Here is a 12,898-nt window from a genome sequence, read left to right on the forward strand (position 1 = left end):
TGTTAGATATGATGCAGTGGGCTCAATCTGTGTTTGCATCCAAGAGAACACCAGCTGCTCCCTTAAGTGCTTTAATGACATCTAGCGAGTTGCAGCAGTTTGTCACCGTCACTTTCAGTAAAAGTATCATCTAAGTTCCATTAATAAATACAATCCATTCATACTTCTAAAGGAACAGACTGTACCAAATACCCTGCAACACCATTAATTAATAGATATTAGATAACAGATATATAGAAAGTATATTCTAAATTACACTTAATCACACTTACACATCCTCTATTGATGGACCTGGACCTCGAAGCATTGTATGGGTTTCTTGGAGTGTCCATTTATAAGAGAAGTATAACATCATTACAGTTACATTAAATAATTTCAAAATAACATTCTGGAGAAAAGACAACAGTTAGGTCCATTGTTAGGTTCAGAAGCTTAATGCCACACAAAAGCATACACCCAGTTTTGAAGTTTGTGTTTCGGATACTACAGTATATAGCTAGATGCTGAAAGGTATGTCAAATACTTAACAGTTGAGTCTATATGCATTTGTCAACAATCTCTATAGTGCTTGGGCATTAATGGGCAAGAGGCTATATTTATTTTAAGTCCAAATAAGATCATAAAGACAAGCCTAAGATATTGAGTATCACATTTTTATTGTAACATCATCACACAGAGGGCCACAAGAGAATACTTTTAACACTCAGACCCCTTTTGGAAATAGTGTCATCTTTCCTTGGAAGAAAGATGGGGCGCAGAAGCATAATAGGTCTTAAATTAGCATCAACTGATCTCTTGTTCAAATGCTTAGAAAATACTTGAAACAATGTCATCCATCAAGGTCATTTTGGAGACTCAGACTTGCCTTTTCAGATTCACACTCTGGGCATTGTATATTTATGAGTTTCAACATATATGTCATGTTATTCCAGGTTGCTTTGCGTTGTCTTGTCCAAAGAATTTCACTGCCCAGTCTGACCCTGTGTTGTTCTGTGCATCTGACAATAAAAGACTTGAACTTGAACATAGAGACATTTTCATCAATCTACATGACATTTAGAAAAAATAATAATATGCAATTGACAAGGTCAAACAGTTTTTTCCCCAAAGCTCTGGAGTGTTTTATCTTAACATCCCTTAAGCCAAATCTATAAATGGCTTGGCATTGTTCCCTGAGGCTCAAGTCGATGTTGTCAATGCTTGTTGTTTCCAGAGGAGAGTATGACATCAGTGGTGATATTCAGTTGAGATGGGGGGGAGACATACATGACCAAAAGAAGATGAATTACATGACCAAAACAGGAAAGCCGAATGCTGAGTGAACAGAAATGTCTCTATATAAGAAGAAGGCTAAGACTCCTCCTAGAACAGAGCAGGCACGCAGCAACGGTGAGTAAGACTTCTTGTGATATTCCCACTGACCAAGGAGATTTATCTTTGTAACTGGTAGCATTCATTGTTGTTTCATTGTCCTTTGTATTATTTTTACTTGATTGTGCAAACACCTATAGTATGACTAATATTATACATGCAGTCAGCACAATATTGTAGATTCACAATACAATAATTTGGCAAGATTTGTATTGACATTGTATTGACTTTTATGCAGTAGTTCAACATCCAATACCAACTGCATTACTTGGCCATAAAAAAGGTAATAATCTTTACACATTTTTTTACATGCAAATATTTGATTGATGTGTTTAACATTTAATGATCACATGTGGAGTGATGTGGAGGGATGGAATGACCCACATTTTGGAGTGCATGATGGTGTTCAATGGGACTAGTAAAAACATGTTTTATACATATCCATAGAATTGTATTGTATTTGCTTTCAAATTAAAGTGTCTGTTGTCTATTGTCAAGGGCCATCATGAGTTCGGATGCAGAGATGGAGGTCTTTGGCCCAGCGGCCCTATTCCTCCGGAAGCCAGCAAAGGAGAGGATTGAGGCCCAAAACACTCCTTTTGATGCCAAATCAGCTTACTTTGTGGTTGAGCCTAGTGAAATGTATCTCAAAGGGGTGCTTCAAAGCAGAGAAGGTGGCAAAGCCACTGTTAAAACTCTTTGTGGAAAAGTAAGTCGACAATTTAGATAGTGAGCATATAATGTTCACATTATGTTCACGTGTTGGTATTGTAAGTTTTTTTTTAAATAATTTTTATTTCAGACCATCACTGTGAAAGAGGATGATATCCACCCCATGAACCCTCCAAAGTATGATAAGATTGAGGACATGGCCATGATGACCCACCTCAACGAGCCTGCTGTGCTGTATAACCTCAAAGAGCGTTATGCAGCATGGATGATCTATGTGAGTTCCACAAAAGGTTCATGTGGCCATCGATGAAATAAATGTATGTTGACTGTTGTTCAAAGCCAATCTCTGTGTCTTTCTCAGACCTACTCTGGGCTCTTCTGCGTCACTGTGAACCCCTACAAGTGGCTCCCAGTGTATGACTCTGCGGTTGTAACAGCCTACAGAGGCAAAAAGAGGATTGAGGCTCCTCCTCACATCTTCTCCATCTCTGATAATGCCTATCAGTCCATGCTCACTGGTAAACCATCCCCAATGTTTGATGTAATAATATAATGATAAGTATGACAATTAAAAACACCTAACTTGTATTTATCTTTCTTTATCTAGACCGTGAAAACCAGTCAATTCTGATCACGTAAGTATGAATCAAAAAGTAATTTCGGTTGTTAATGTTTCAGCTGCCTTTTAACATGATATTTACAATAATTCATGTCCTATCCAGTGGAGAATCTGGTGCCGGAAAGACTGTAAACACCAAACGTGTTATCCAGTACTTTGCGACAATCGCAGTGGCTGGAGGACAGAAGAAAGTGGAGCCTGCAGCTGGCAAAATCAAGGTGTGACAAAATAAATAAAAAGTTATTGAAATGCATGGGGATATTTACATAATCTATGTAGGTAATGTCAATTTGTGTCATCTTTAGGGGTCGCTGGAAGATCAAATCATTGCAGCTAACCCTTTGCTGGAAGCATATGGTAACGCCAAGACTGTGAGGAATGACAACTCCTCCCGCTTTGTAAGTTTTTATAATCCAAATCTTGAAGTTAAGAAACTATATGTTGTGATGGTTATAATATAATTCATATTGTATGCAATATTTAGGGTAAATTCATCAGAATCCATTTTGGAACCACTGGAAAGTTGGCTTCTGCTGATATTGAAACATGTAAGTCTCTCTGATCAATGAACAATGTGCTGTTGTATAATGACAAAATGATAGCAAAAATCTGTTTACACAAAACCTTATTTCATAGACCTGCTGGAGAAGTCTAGAGTAACATTCCAGTTGTCAGCTGAGAGGAGCTACCACATCTTCTATCAGCTAATGACAGGCCACAAGCCAGAACTTCTTGGTGAGATGGTTGACAGGACAGGAAATCTCGAAAATTGAGTTTAAAAGACCTTGTATTTACAGTAACTTATTCTTGTCCAGAGGCTCTCCTGATCACCACCAACCCCTTTGACTATCCTATGATCAGTCAGGGTGAAATCACAGTCAAGAGTATTGATGATGTGGAGGAGTTTATTGCCACTGACGTAAGTATAACAACTGTAGTGATAACAATGTTATTAGCCATTAATATATTTTTCTCTATTCAACTTCAATGATACATTAACAAAAAACATTAAACTTTGCTGTGTTTACGCTTTATCAGTCTTTTTCATTTTCCACAGACTGCTATTGATATATTGGGCTTCAATGCAGAAGAGAAATTGGGCATCTATAAATTAACAGGTGCTGTGATGCATCATGGGAGTATGAAGTTCAAACAAAAGCAGCGTGAGGAGCAGGCTGAGCCTGATGGCAATGAGGGTATGAGTTTAAATTTAAGATCTTTATGCCAAAGCCTTTCAGGGCATGACCGATATTGCTATTTATATTGTCAGTTCATGTCCAAAATCCGATTTTTTCATGAAGTAAAATATAGCTACAGACTTTACCTATACTATTTAGATACAATACACATTAATTAACATTAATTAAAGCTGCAATAGGTAACAGAATAAAAAAATATGAAAAAAGAGAAACAGTGCCCCCAATTCTTGGCTGACTTTGCATGCTTTCCCTTAAGCTTGGGTTTGATTGAGAGTGGTTTCACAAAATAAGCTGAGGAGGAAAACCTGCCCCGCTTCGCCTTAGCTTACACCACATGTTTAAAAAAAAACACATTTTTCTATTTTTACTGAAAAACTGTGAACTCTAAATCTGTGCTTTTTCTCCTCATTAGAGGCTGATAAAATCGCCTACCTCATGGGCCTGAACTCTGCAGACATGCTTAAAGCTCTGTGTTACCCCAGAGTCAAGGTTGGAAATGAGATGGTGACCAAGGGACAGACTGTGCCTCAGGTAGAGCAGAAATACCTCCACATGCTTGTCTAAACATTCAAATGATAACGGCTAAAGATCACTCATTCTACTTTCTACATTCTGATGTATAAATATCTGTGTAATCTTTTTCATTTAGGTGAACAACTCAACTATGGCCCTTTGTAAGTCTGTCTACGAGAAGATGTTCTTGTGGATGGTTGTTCGTATCAATGAGATGCTGGACACAAAGCAGCCCAGACAGTTCTTCATTGGTGTGCTGGACATCGCTGGATTTGAGATCTTCGATGTTAGTCTGATGTTTCAGTTAGTCCTTAGTCAGTACTTTGTTCATCATTGTTAATCTACTCACACACTAACAATAAATACATGTCATATTTTTCTCAAATCTAGTACAACAGCTTGGAACAGCTATGCATCAACTTTACCAATGAGAAATTGCAACAGTTTTTCAACCACCATATGTTTGTACTGGAGCAAGAGGAGTACAAGAAAGAAGGGATTGATTGGGAGTTCATTGACTTTGGTATGGACTTGGCTGCCTGCATTGAGCTCATCGAAAAGGTTGGTGAGATTGCTACAAAGTCAACATTACAAGACCATACATGTCTGTTTTCAAGTTTAGGGGTTTACATGATCTATAATTATACATCAACAGCCAATGGGCATCTTCTCCATCCTTGAAGAAGAGTGCATGTTCCCCAAGGCATCAGACACTACCTTCAAGAACAAGTTGTATGACCAGCATATTGGTAAAACCAAGGCTTTTGAGAAACCCAAACCTGGCAAGGGCAAGGCAGAAGCCCACTTTGCTCTGGTGCACTATGCTGGCACTGTGGACTACAATATCACAGGCTGGTTGGACAAAAACAAGGACCCCTTGAATGACTCTGTTGTTCAGCTCTACCAGAAGTCTTCAGTCAAACTGTTGGCTCTGCTGTATGCAACTCATTCATCAGACGATGGTATTCACGCTTAAGTTTATTCATAGCAATTTGTTCATGATTAATAAATTGTCTCTTGTTTAAGATAACAAATGCATACTAGGCTTAAAAGTGTAATTTGTGCACAGATGCTGCAAAAGGCAAGAAGGCTGGTGGTGGAAAGAAGAAGGGTGGTTCCTTCCAGACTGTGTCTGCTCTGTTCAGGGTAAGGTGGATTTATTTCATAATTTTACTCACGATACAAGCCCTTGTCATGAAAATACACAACTTAAAAATTTGCTAATTCAACACATTCCGAATAAATCATGTTCCTTTTAAAGGAAAACTTGGGCAAGCTGATGACTAATCTAAGGAGCACTCACCCTCACTTTGTGCGTTGCTTGATTCCAAATGAATCTAAGACACCAGGTGGGCATTTATAGATCAAGAGAGAATCAAAGTATACTTACTGTCAAATCCATTAGGTCTCTATACATTGCAATGTTTGTCATGATTTATTTGATGAGTTATTTATTATAGGTCTGATGGAGAACTTCCTGGTCATCCACCAGCTGAGGTGTAATGGTGTGCTTGAAGGCATCAGAATCTGTAGGAAGGGCTTCCCCAGCAGAATCCTTTATGGTGACTTCAAGCAGAGGTAATTACTGTACTATCAACTGTTTACTCATCTGGAAAGGAGATTTACACCACGATTCAACAGAGATATTTCCAAACCAAAACATTGTTATGTAACTCATTTCAGATACAAAGTACTGAATGCCAGTGTCATCCCTGAAGGACAGTTCATTGACAACAAGAAGGCTTCAGAGAAGCTCTTAGGGTCTATCAACATTGACCACACTCAGTACAAATTTGGGCACACAAAGGTGAAGCTCTGCATGCCGTAAATATTGAAGATGAAGGTGACACAAAAGTGTTTCATATCTAACATTTTTATAAGATAACTTTTGTTGTTATTTGCCAACAGGTGTTTTTCAAAGCTGGTCTGTTGGGTATCCTGGAGGAGATGAGAGATGAGAAGCTGGCAACTCTGGTGACCATGACTCAGGCTCTCTGCCGAGGTTATCTCATGAGGAAAGAATTTGTCAAGATGATGGAAAGGAGGTACAGTGGTTAATTGTCATTAAGATGAAAAATCTTATGAAATGAAATACTTAGCAATTTTATAGAGTAAACAGATTACCCTCCCCCCCCCCCCCCCCCCAGAGAATCAATTTTTGCCATTCAATACAATATTCGCTCATTCATGAATGTCAAAACGTGGCCATGGATGAAGCTGTACTTCAAGATCAAGCCTCTTCTGAAGAGTGCTGAGACTGAAAAGGAAATGGCCCAGATGAAGGAGACCTTTGAAAAAACAAAGGAAGATCTTGCTAAGGCACTGGCCAAGAAGAAGGAACTTGAAGAGAAGATGGTTTCTCTGCTGCAGGAAAAGAATGATCTGCTGTTACAAGTTCAATCTGTAAGTTAATACTGTAAAAACCCAATAGATAACTCGAAAACGGATGTGTTAAATAAACATTTAGTGAACTGGTCCTCTTCTTAAATTCTGATGTTAAGGCACTCTTCAAGAATATTATGAAAATATTTTATTGATCAATGTTCCACTTCAGTTTGACCAAGTTCGCTCCAATGTATTCAGACCCTGTGATATTGTTTAGTAGTGAAGGTGTAATGCAAATGTTTTCTATAGGAAAACGAGAACCTTTCCGATGCTGAGGAGAGGTGTGAAGGGCTCATTAAGAGTAAGATCCAGCTCGAGGCCAAACTCAAAGAGACAACCGAGAGGCTGGAGGATGAGGAGGAGATGAATGCTGAGCTGACAGCCAAGAAGAGGAAGCTGGAGGATGAATGTTCTGAGCTGAAAAAAGACATTGATGATTTAGAGCTCACTTTAGCTAAAGTGGAGAAGGAGAAACATGCCACTGAAAACAAGGTTAATGATATTTTAGTATTTAATTTACTGGTGATCGAACCTGTATGACAAAAAATATATAAATTGTGTTGTTTGTTTTTTTGTAGGTAAAAAATTTGACTGAAGAGATGACATCACAAGATGAGACCATTATCAAGTTAACCAAGGAGAAGAAAGCCCTCCAAGAGGCCCATCAGCAGACTCTTGATGATCTCCAGGCAGAGGAAGACAAAGTCAACACTCTGACCAAAGCGAAGACCAAGCTGGAGCAGCAAGTGGATGATGTGAGTTACATTGGATTCACTTGCTATTGTTGTTGTTAAATATATTAAATTATGTAAAATGTTTCATTTAAAGCACTTCTGCTCAGCACACTGTAACTCATCATTTATATTCTCAATGCACTAGCTGGAAGGTTCGTTGGAGCAAGAGAAGAAGCTCCGCATGGACCTTGAGAGAGCTAAGAGGAAGCTTGAGGGAGATCTGAAACTTGCTCAGGAATCCTTAATGGATCTGGAGAATGACAAACAACAGTCAGAGGAGAAGATTAAAAAGTAAATAACTAAATAATGATCAGTATGGCAGAGTATGGCATTTTTTTATACTGAATTGTATATTACATCCCCAAAATAATTAATTGTTCTTACTGTATTGCCTGTTTTTTACTACCAAAATAGAAAAGACTTTGAGACAAGTCAACTACTCAGTAAGATTGAGGATGAACAGGTTCTTGGAGCTCAGCTTCAGAAGAAAATCAAGGAACTCCAGGTGGATCTAACAATTACACAAATAAAAATTCTACAAATGGCTTTCCCTGAAATAAACTATTTATATGCATGTACGCAATACATAATCTGTGTTTGTAACTTTTTATTTTAGGCCCGCATTGAGGAGCTCGAAGAGGAAATTGAGGCTGATCGTGCTGCCAGGGCCAAGGTGGAGAAGCAGAGGTCTGATCTCTCGAGGGAACTAGAGGAGATCAGTGAGAGACTTGAAGAAGCTGGAGGTGCAACATCTGTTCAGATTGAGATGAACAAGAAGCGTGAGGCTGAGTTCCAGAAGCTGCGGCGTGATCTTGAAGAGTCCACCCTGCAGCATGAATCAACAGCTGCTGCACTTCGCAAGAAGCAGGCCGACAGTGTGGCCGAACTGGGAGAGCAGATCGACAGCCTTCAGCGTGTGAAGCAGAAGTTGGAGAAGGAGAAGAGTGAATACAAGATGGAGATTGATGACCTCTCCAGCAATATGGAGGCTATTGCTAAATCAAAGGTAAAAGCCGGGTTTAGGCATTACATAAATGTTTTTACATTAAAAAAATTTGATCATAAAATTGTGTTAAAACGTTCAATTGGTGACAGGGTAACCTTGAGAAAATGTGCCGCACCCTTGAGGATCAGCTAAGCGAATTGAAGACCAAAAATGACGAACATGTACGTCAAGTCAATGACTTGAGTGTGCAAAGAGCAAGGCTTTTGACTGAGAATGGTAAGTGCAAATTCTACCAAGTTATCAGGTTTGGTGGGATATATATATATATTGACACACACATTATATTACATTATTAGCATCAATCCATTATCAAAAACCAATTTCTTATCTATCTGTGTGATCAGGTGAATTTAGCCGTCAACTGGAGGAGAGAGAATCTCTTGTCTCCCAGTTGACCAGGGGTAAACAAGCCTACACTCAGCAGATTGAGGAGCTCAAGAGACAAATTGAAGAGGAGGTTAAGGTACTAAAATCTCTCTTTCCATCAATTATTATGTAATTCTTTTCATCATAATAATTTATACTGTAAACAGCAACAGCAAATATTTGTCCATTTCATTTAAAATTGTTATACATGTTGTTTCTGAATAAAAGGCAAAGAACGCCCTGGCTCATTCAATGCAATCAGCGCGCCATGACTGTGACCTGCTCAGAGAGCAGTTTGAGGAGGAGCAGGAGGCCAAGGCTGAGCTGCAGCGTGGCATGTCTAAGGCCAACAGTGAGGTGGCTCAGTGGAGATCCAAATACGAGACTGATGCCATCCAGCGCACCGAGGAGCTTGAGGAGGCCAAGTAATTCCAATTACATAGTGTTTATCAATCTGTTTATCATGTAAATGTATCCATTATTAATACACAAGTTTATTTAAAATATATAGGAAAAAGCTGGCCCAGCGTCTTCAGGATGCAGAGGAATCTATTGAGGCTGTGAATTCTAAGTGTAGCTCCCTGGAGAAGACCAAGCAGAGACTGCAGGGTGAAGTGGAGGACCTCATGATTGATGTAGAGAGAGCTAATGGTCTGGCTGCAGCTCTTGATAAGAAACAGAGAAACTTTGACAAAGTAAGAGTTTGACACGAGTACAGGATGTAATGTGGAACATTGAAACAGAAATAATTTGTTTACTTATGTCATCATGCTTTCAGGTTATAGCAGAGTGGAAGCAGAAGTTCGAGGAGGCTCAGGCAGAACTGGAGGGGTCTCTGAAAGAGGCTCGCTCCCTCAGCACGGAGATGTTCAAGTTGAAAAACTCCTATGAAGAAGCCCTAGACCACCTGGAGACACTTAAGAGAGAAAACAAGAACCTTCAACGTATGAGAAATGGGTTGGGATACAAATGCTATATAAAAATGTGTGTGTATAAATAGAAATTAGATATAAATGTGCTTTTCATTTAAACAGAGGAGATCTCTGACCTCACTGAACAAATTGGTGAAACTGGAAAGACCATCCATGAACTAGAAAAAGGAAAGAAGACTGTGGAGACTGAGAAGGCAGAATTCCAGACAGCTTTGGAGGAGGCAGAGGTATTCACAAAATTGACCTGTAAAATTAAAGACACAGTTATTAAGTTCATGGAGACTCAGTTAACATAATTATTGTTTTCATTGGAAAGGCTACACTGGAGCATGAAGAATCCAAGATTCTTCGTGTCCAGCTGGAGCTCACACAGGTTAAAGGTGAAGTTGACAGGAAGCTGGCTGAGAAGGATGAAGAGATTGAGCAGATCAAGAGGAACAGCCAGAGAGTGATTGACTCCATGCAGAGCACACTAGACTCAGAGATCAGGAGCAGGAATGATGCTCTGAGAGTGAAGAAGAAAATGGAGGGAGACCTCAATGAGATGGAGGTCCAGCTGAGCCATGCCAACCGTCAAGCTGCTGAATCTCAGAAACAATTGAGGAATGTCCAGGGACATCTCAAGGTGAAGTACATTCATTGTAGGCTATATACACTGTGGAAGGTTCACTGTGGGATAAAAGTCTCTAATGTAAATGATTTTGACATCAGGATGCCCAACTGCACCTTGATGAAGCTTTGAGAGGACAGGAAGACATGAAGGAGCAGGTTGCCATGGTCGAACGCAGGAACATTCTGATGCTGGCTGAGATTGAAGAGCTGAGGGCTGCCCTGGAGCAGACAGAGAGAAGCCGCAAAGTGGCTGAGCAGGAGCTGGTTGATGCTAGTGAGCGTGTGGGACTGCTTCATTGTCAGGTAGTTAAACAAAAGAAATATGGTTTTATTTTTATACTATAGTAATAGATGGGGTGAAAACAATGTAGTTTTCATGTATTATTGCTTGATCTTAATTTAATCAGAATACAAGTCTCATTAACACCAAGAAGAAGCTGGAGGTCGACCTTGCCCAGGTTCAAGGTGAAATAGAAGATATCGTCCAAGAGGCAAGAAATGCAGAGGAGAAGGCCAAGAAAGCCATCACTGATGTAAGTTTACATTTCTCTGTGTATATGATAATAATGTATATAGTAATTTATTATAGATAATAGTATCCATAGAGTTGGCCTTTTTACATGCACATTAAATATACAAAACAAAATAACAATACAGGCTGCCATGATGGCAGAGGAACTGAAGAAGGAACAGGACACCAGTAGTCATCTGGAGAGGATGAAGAAGAACCTGGAGGTCACAGTCAAGGACCTGCAGCACCGTCTGGATGAGGCTGAGAATCTGGCCATGAAGGGTGGAAAGAAACAACTCCAGAAACTGGAGGCTAGGGTATGTACATTCAGTGGGCATAATAAGTATCTCAAATCATATTGTCGATGCTGAAATACCACACTGTAGATTGATTTTATTGGCTAAGATTGTAATTTCAATATTTAAGGTCCGTGAACTGGAATCTGAAGTTGAATCTGAGCAGAGACGTGGAGCTGATGCTGTTAAAGGCGTCCGTAAATATGAGAGGAGAGTGAAGGAGCTCAGCTATCAGGTAAAGTTAAACAAAAACTATTGAGAATGAAAAACAGGAGGATTAGAATGTACTTCGAGGATCATGAGCAAGGATATGTAATATATATATCTGCTGGAAACACTACAGACCGAAGAGGACAAAAAGAATGTGACCAGACTTCAGGATCTGGTGGACAAGCTGCAGCTGAAAGTAAAAGCATACAAGAGGCAGTCTGAGGAAGCTGTGAGTAATCTCCATAAGTTTTTTAGTGATAAAAAGTTTGTAGTGATAATTGTTTACATCGTCTTGTCCAAAATGTTTTGTGATTGATTGTCATCTCATACACTCATATGTAATTGACAGTACTACAGATTGAAAGTCATCCTAAATTATAGGATATACCTCTTACAAACTTTTTGTTTTATGTCTCCAACAGGAAGAGCAAGCCAACACTCACCTGTCCAGGTACAGGAAGGTGCAGCATGAGCTGGAGGAAGCTCAGGAGCGTGCTGACATCGCTGAGTCCCAGGTCAACAAGATGAGAGCCAAGAGCCGTGAAATTGGAAAGGTAAAGGGAAAATGCCATTTACTTCCAAAGACACCATGAATGTGTTACAGTATTTTAGTGAAAATATCAAGATAAAAAGTTCTCACAAAATCTTTTATATTTAACTGATCACTTTGAAGATGGTAGAATGGATACAGTGTATCAATTAAACAATCTAGACTTATATTTCAGAATGCAAAGAAAAGACGAGAAAAGTTTTGATCTTTGACGACAAGTTTTGTTTTTCTTTTTAATTCACTTATAGGGGAAAGAGGCTGAGGAATGAACAATGAAGTCACGAGTAACAGTACCAAGAGATCATAAAATATGATTTTTGGTTGTTGTTCTTGCATATTAAACTATAAATAAATCTGGAAACTATAAATACCTAGTCTCCTTTTATTGTACTAAAATGAAAGTCATCAATATTTAAAACGTATTTGCAAACACATTGAAATTATTTCCTGAACAGCTCTCCATTCCATGGACAGCTGCTCTTTCTCTCTCTCTCTGCTGTCCCGCCCCACACACACTCCTGAAAGTTTCAGTTAATTAGAGAAGGTGATTTGTCACATTGACATTTTATACAGCATATACTCCATATTTCAAGTTGATATTTTTTACATTCTTAGCATTGCTAGCTAACGTATGGGGCACAATAGCATGCATAAAATAAATAAACACACAATTTCAGTCCAGACACTCAAGTGATTTGATTCGAGCATTTATTGATTACCATAAACATTGAAATAGGTTTGACTTTGGCGGAGTGGATGTAGGGTAAGAACTCCCTGCCTTTACCATTAGCGAGCAACATACATAAAATATGAGGCAGGGAGCAAATAGAGTATAAACCTGATGGACAGTAACATACAGACAAAACGGGCGAGAGGGGGATGGTGGAGAGTGGCAGCAGCACAATAATATAACAACCGGTAG

The 12,898-nt window shown here is 39.2% G+C and overlaps 1 protein-coding gene across 1 annotated transcript; it reads left to right on the plus strand.

Annotated features, from left to right (window-relative positions):
- The first annotated feature begins 1,876 nt into the window (after nucleotides 1–1,876).
- Nucleotides 1,877–12,346, plus strand: myhb (myosin, heavy chain b). The gene is made up of 39 exons (XM_067248045.1): nucleotides 1,877–2,080; nucleotides 2,174–2,317; nucleotides 2,405–2,561; nucleotides 2,651–2,678; nucleotides 2,766–2,880; nucleotides 2,968–3,060; nucleotides 3,147–3,210; nucleotides 3,299–3,397; nucleotides 3,478–3,581; nucleotides 3,720–3,858; nucleotides 4,274–4,392; nucleotides 4,511–4,660; nucleotides 4,765–4,935; nucleotides 5,030–5,336; nucleotides 5,444–5,520; nucleotides 5,636–5,723; nucleotides 5,835–5,952; nucleotides 6,058–6,181; nucleotides 6,283–6,419; nucleotides 6,522–6,777; nucleotides 7,009–7,251; nucleotides 7,338–7,514; nucleotides 7,639–7,784; nucleotides 7,908–7,998; nucleotides 8,110–8,499; nucleotides 8,589–8,715; nucleotides 8,844–8,962; nucleotides 9,094–9,290; nucleotides 9,377–9,560; nucleotides 9,644–9,809; nucleotides 9,900–10,024; nucleotides 10,114–10,422; nucleotides 10,509–10,712; nucleotides 10,817–10,942; nucleotides 11,067–11,237; nucleotides 11,347–11,451; nucleotides 11,560–11,655; nucleotides 11,849–11,980; nucleotides 12,225–12,346. The coding sequence occupies exons 1-39, from the start codon at nucleotides 1,877–1,879 to the stop codon at nucleotides 12,243–12,245; spliced, it is 5,823 nt and encodes a 1,940-aa protein (XP_067104146.1). The 3' UTR covers nucleotides 12,246–12,346.
- Nucleotides 12,347–12,898: the final 552 nt, after the last annotated feature.

Source organism: Osmerus mordax, chromosome 1 (assembly GCF_038355195.1).
Source record: "Osmerus mordax isolate fOsmMor3 chromosome 1, fOsmMor3.pri, whole genome shotgun sequence".
In the NCBI taxonomy this organism is placed as follows: domain Eukaryota; kingdom Metazoa; phylum Chordata; class Actinopteri; order Osmeriformes; family Osmeridae; genus Osmerus; species Osmerus mordax.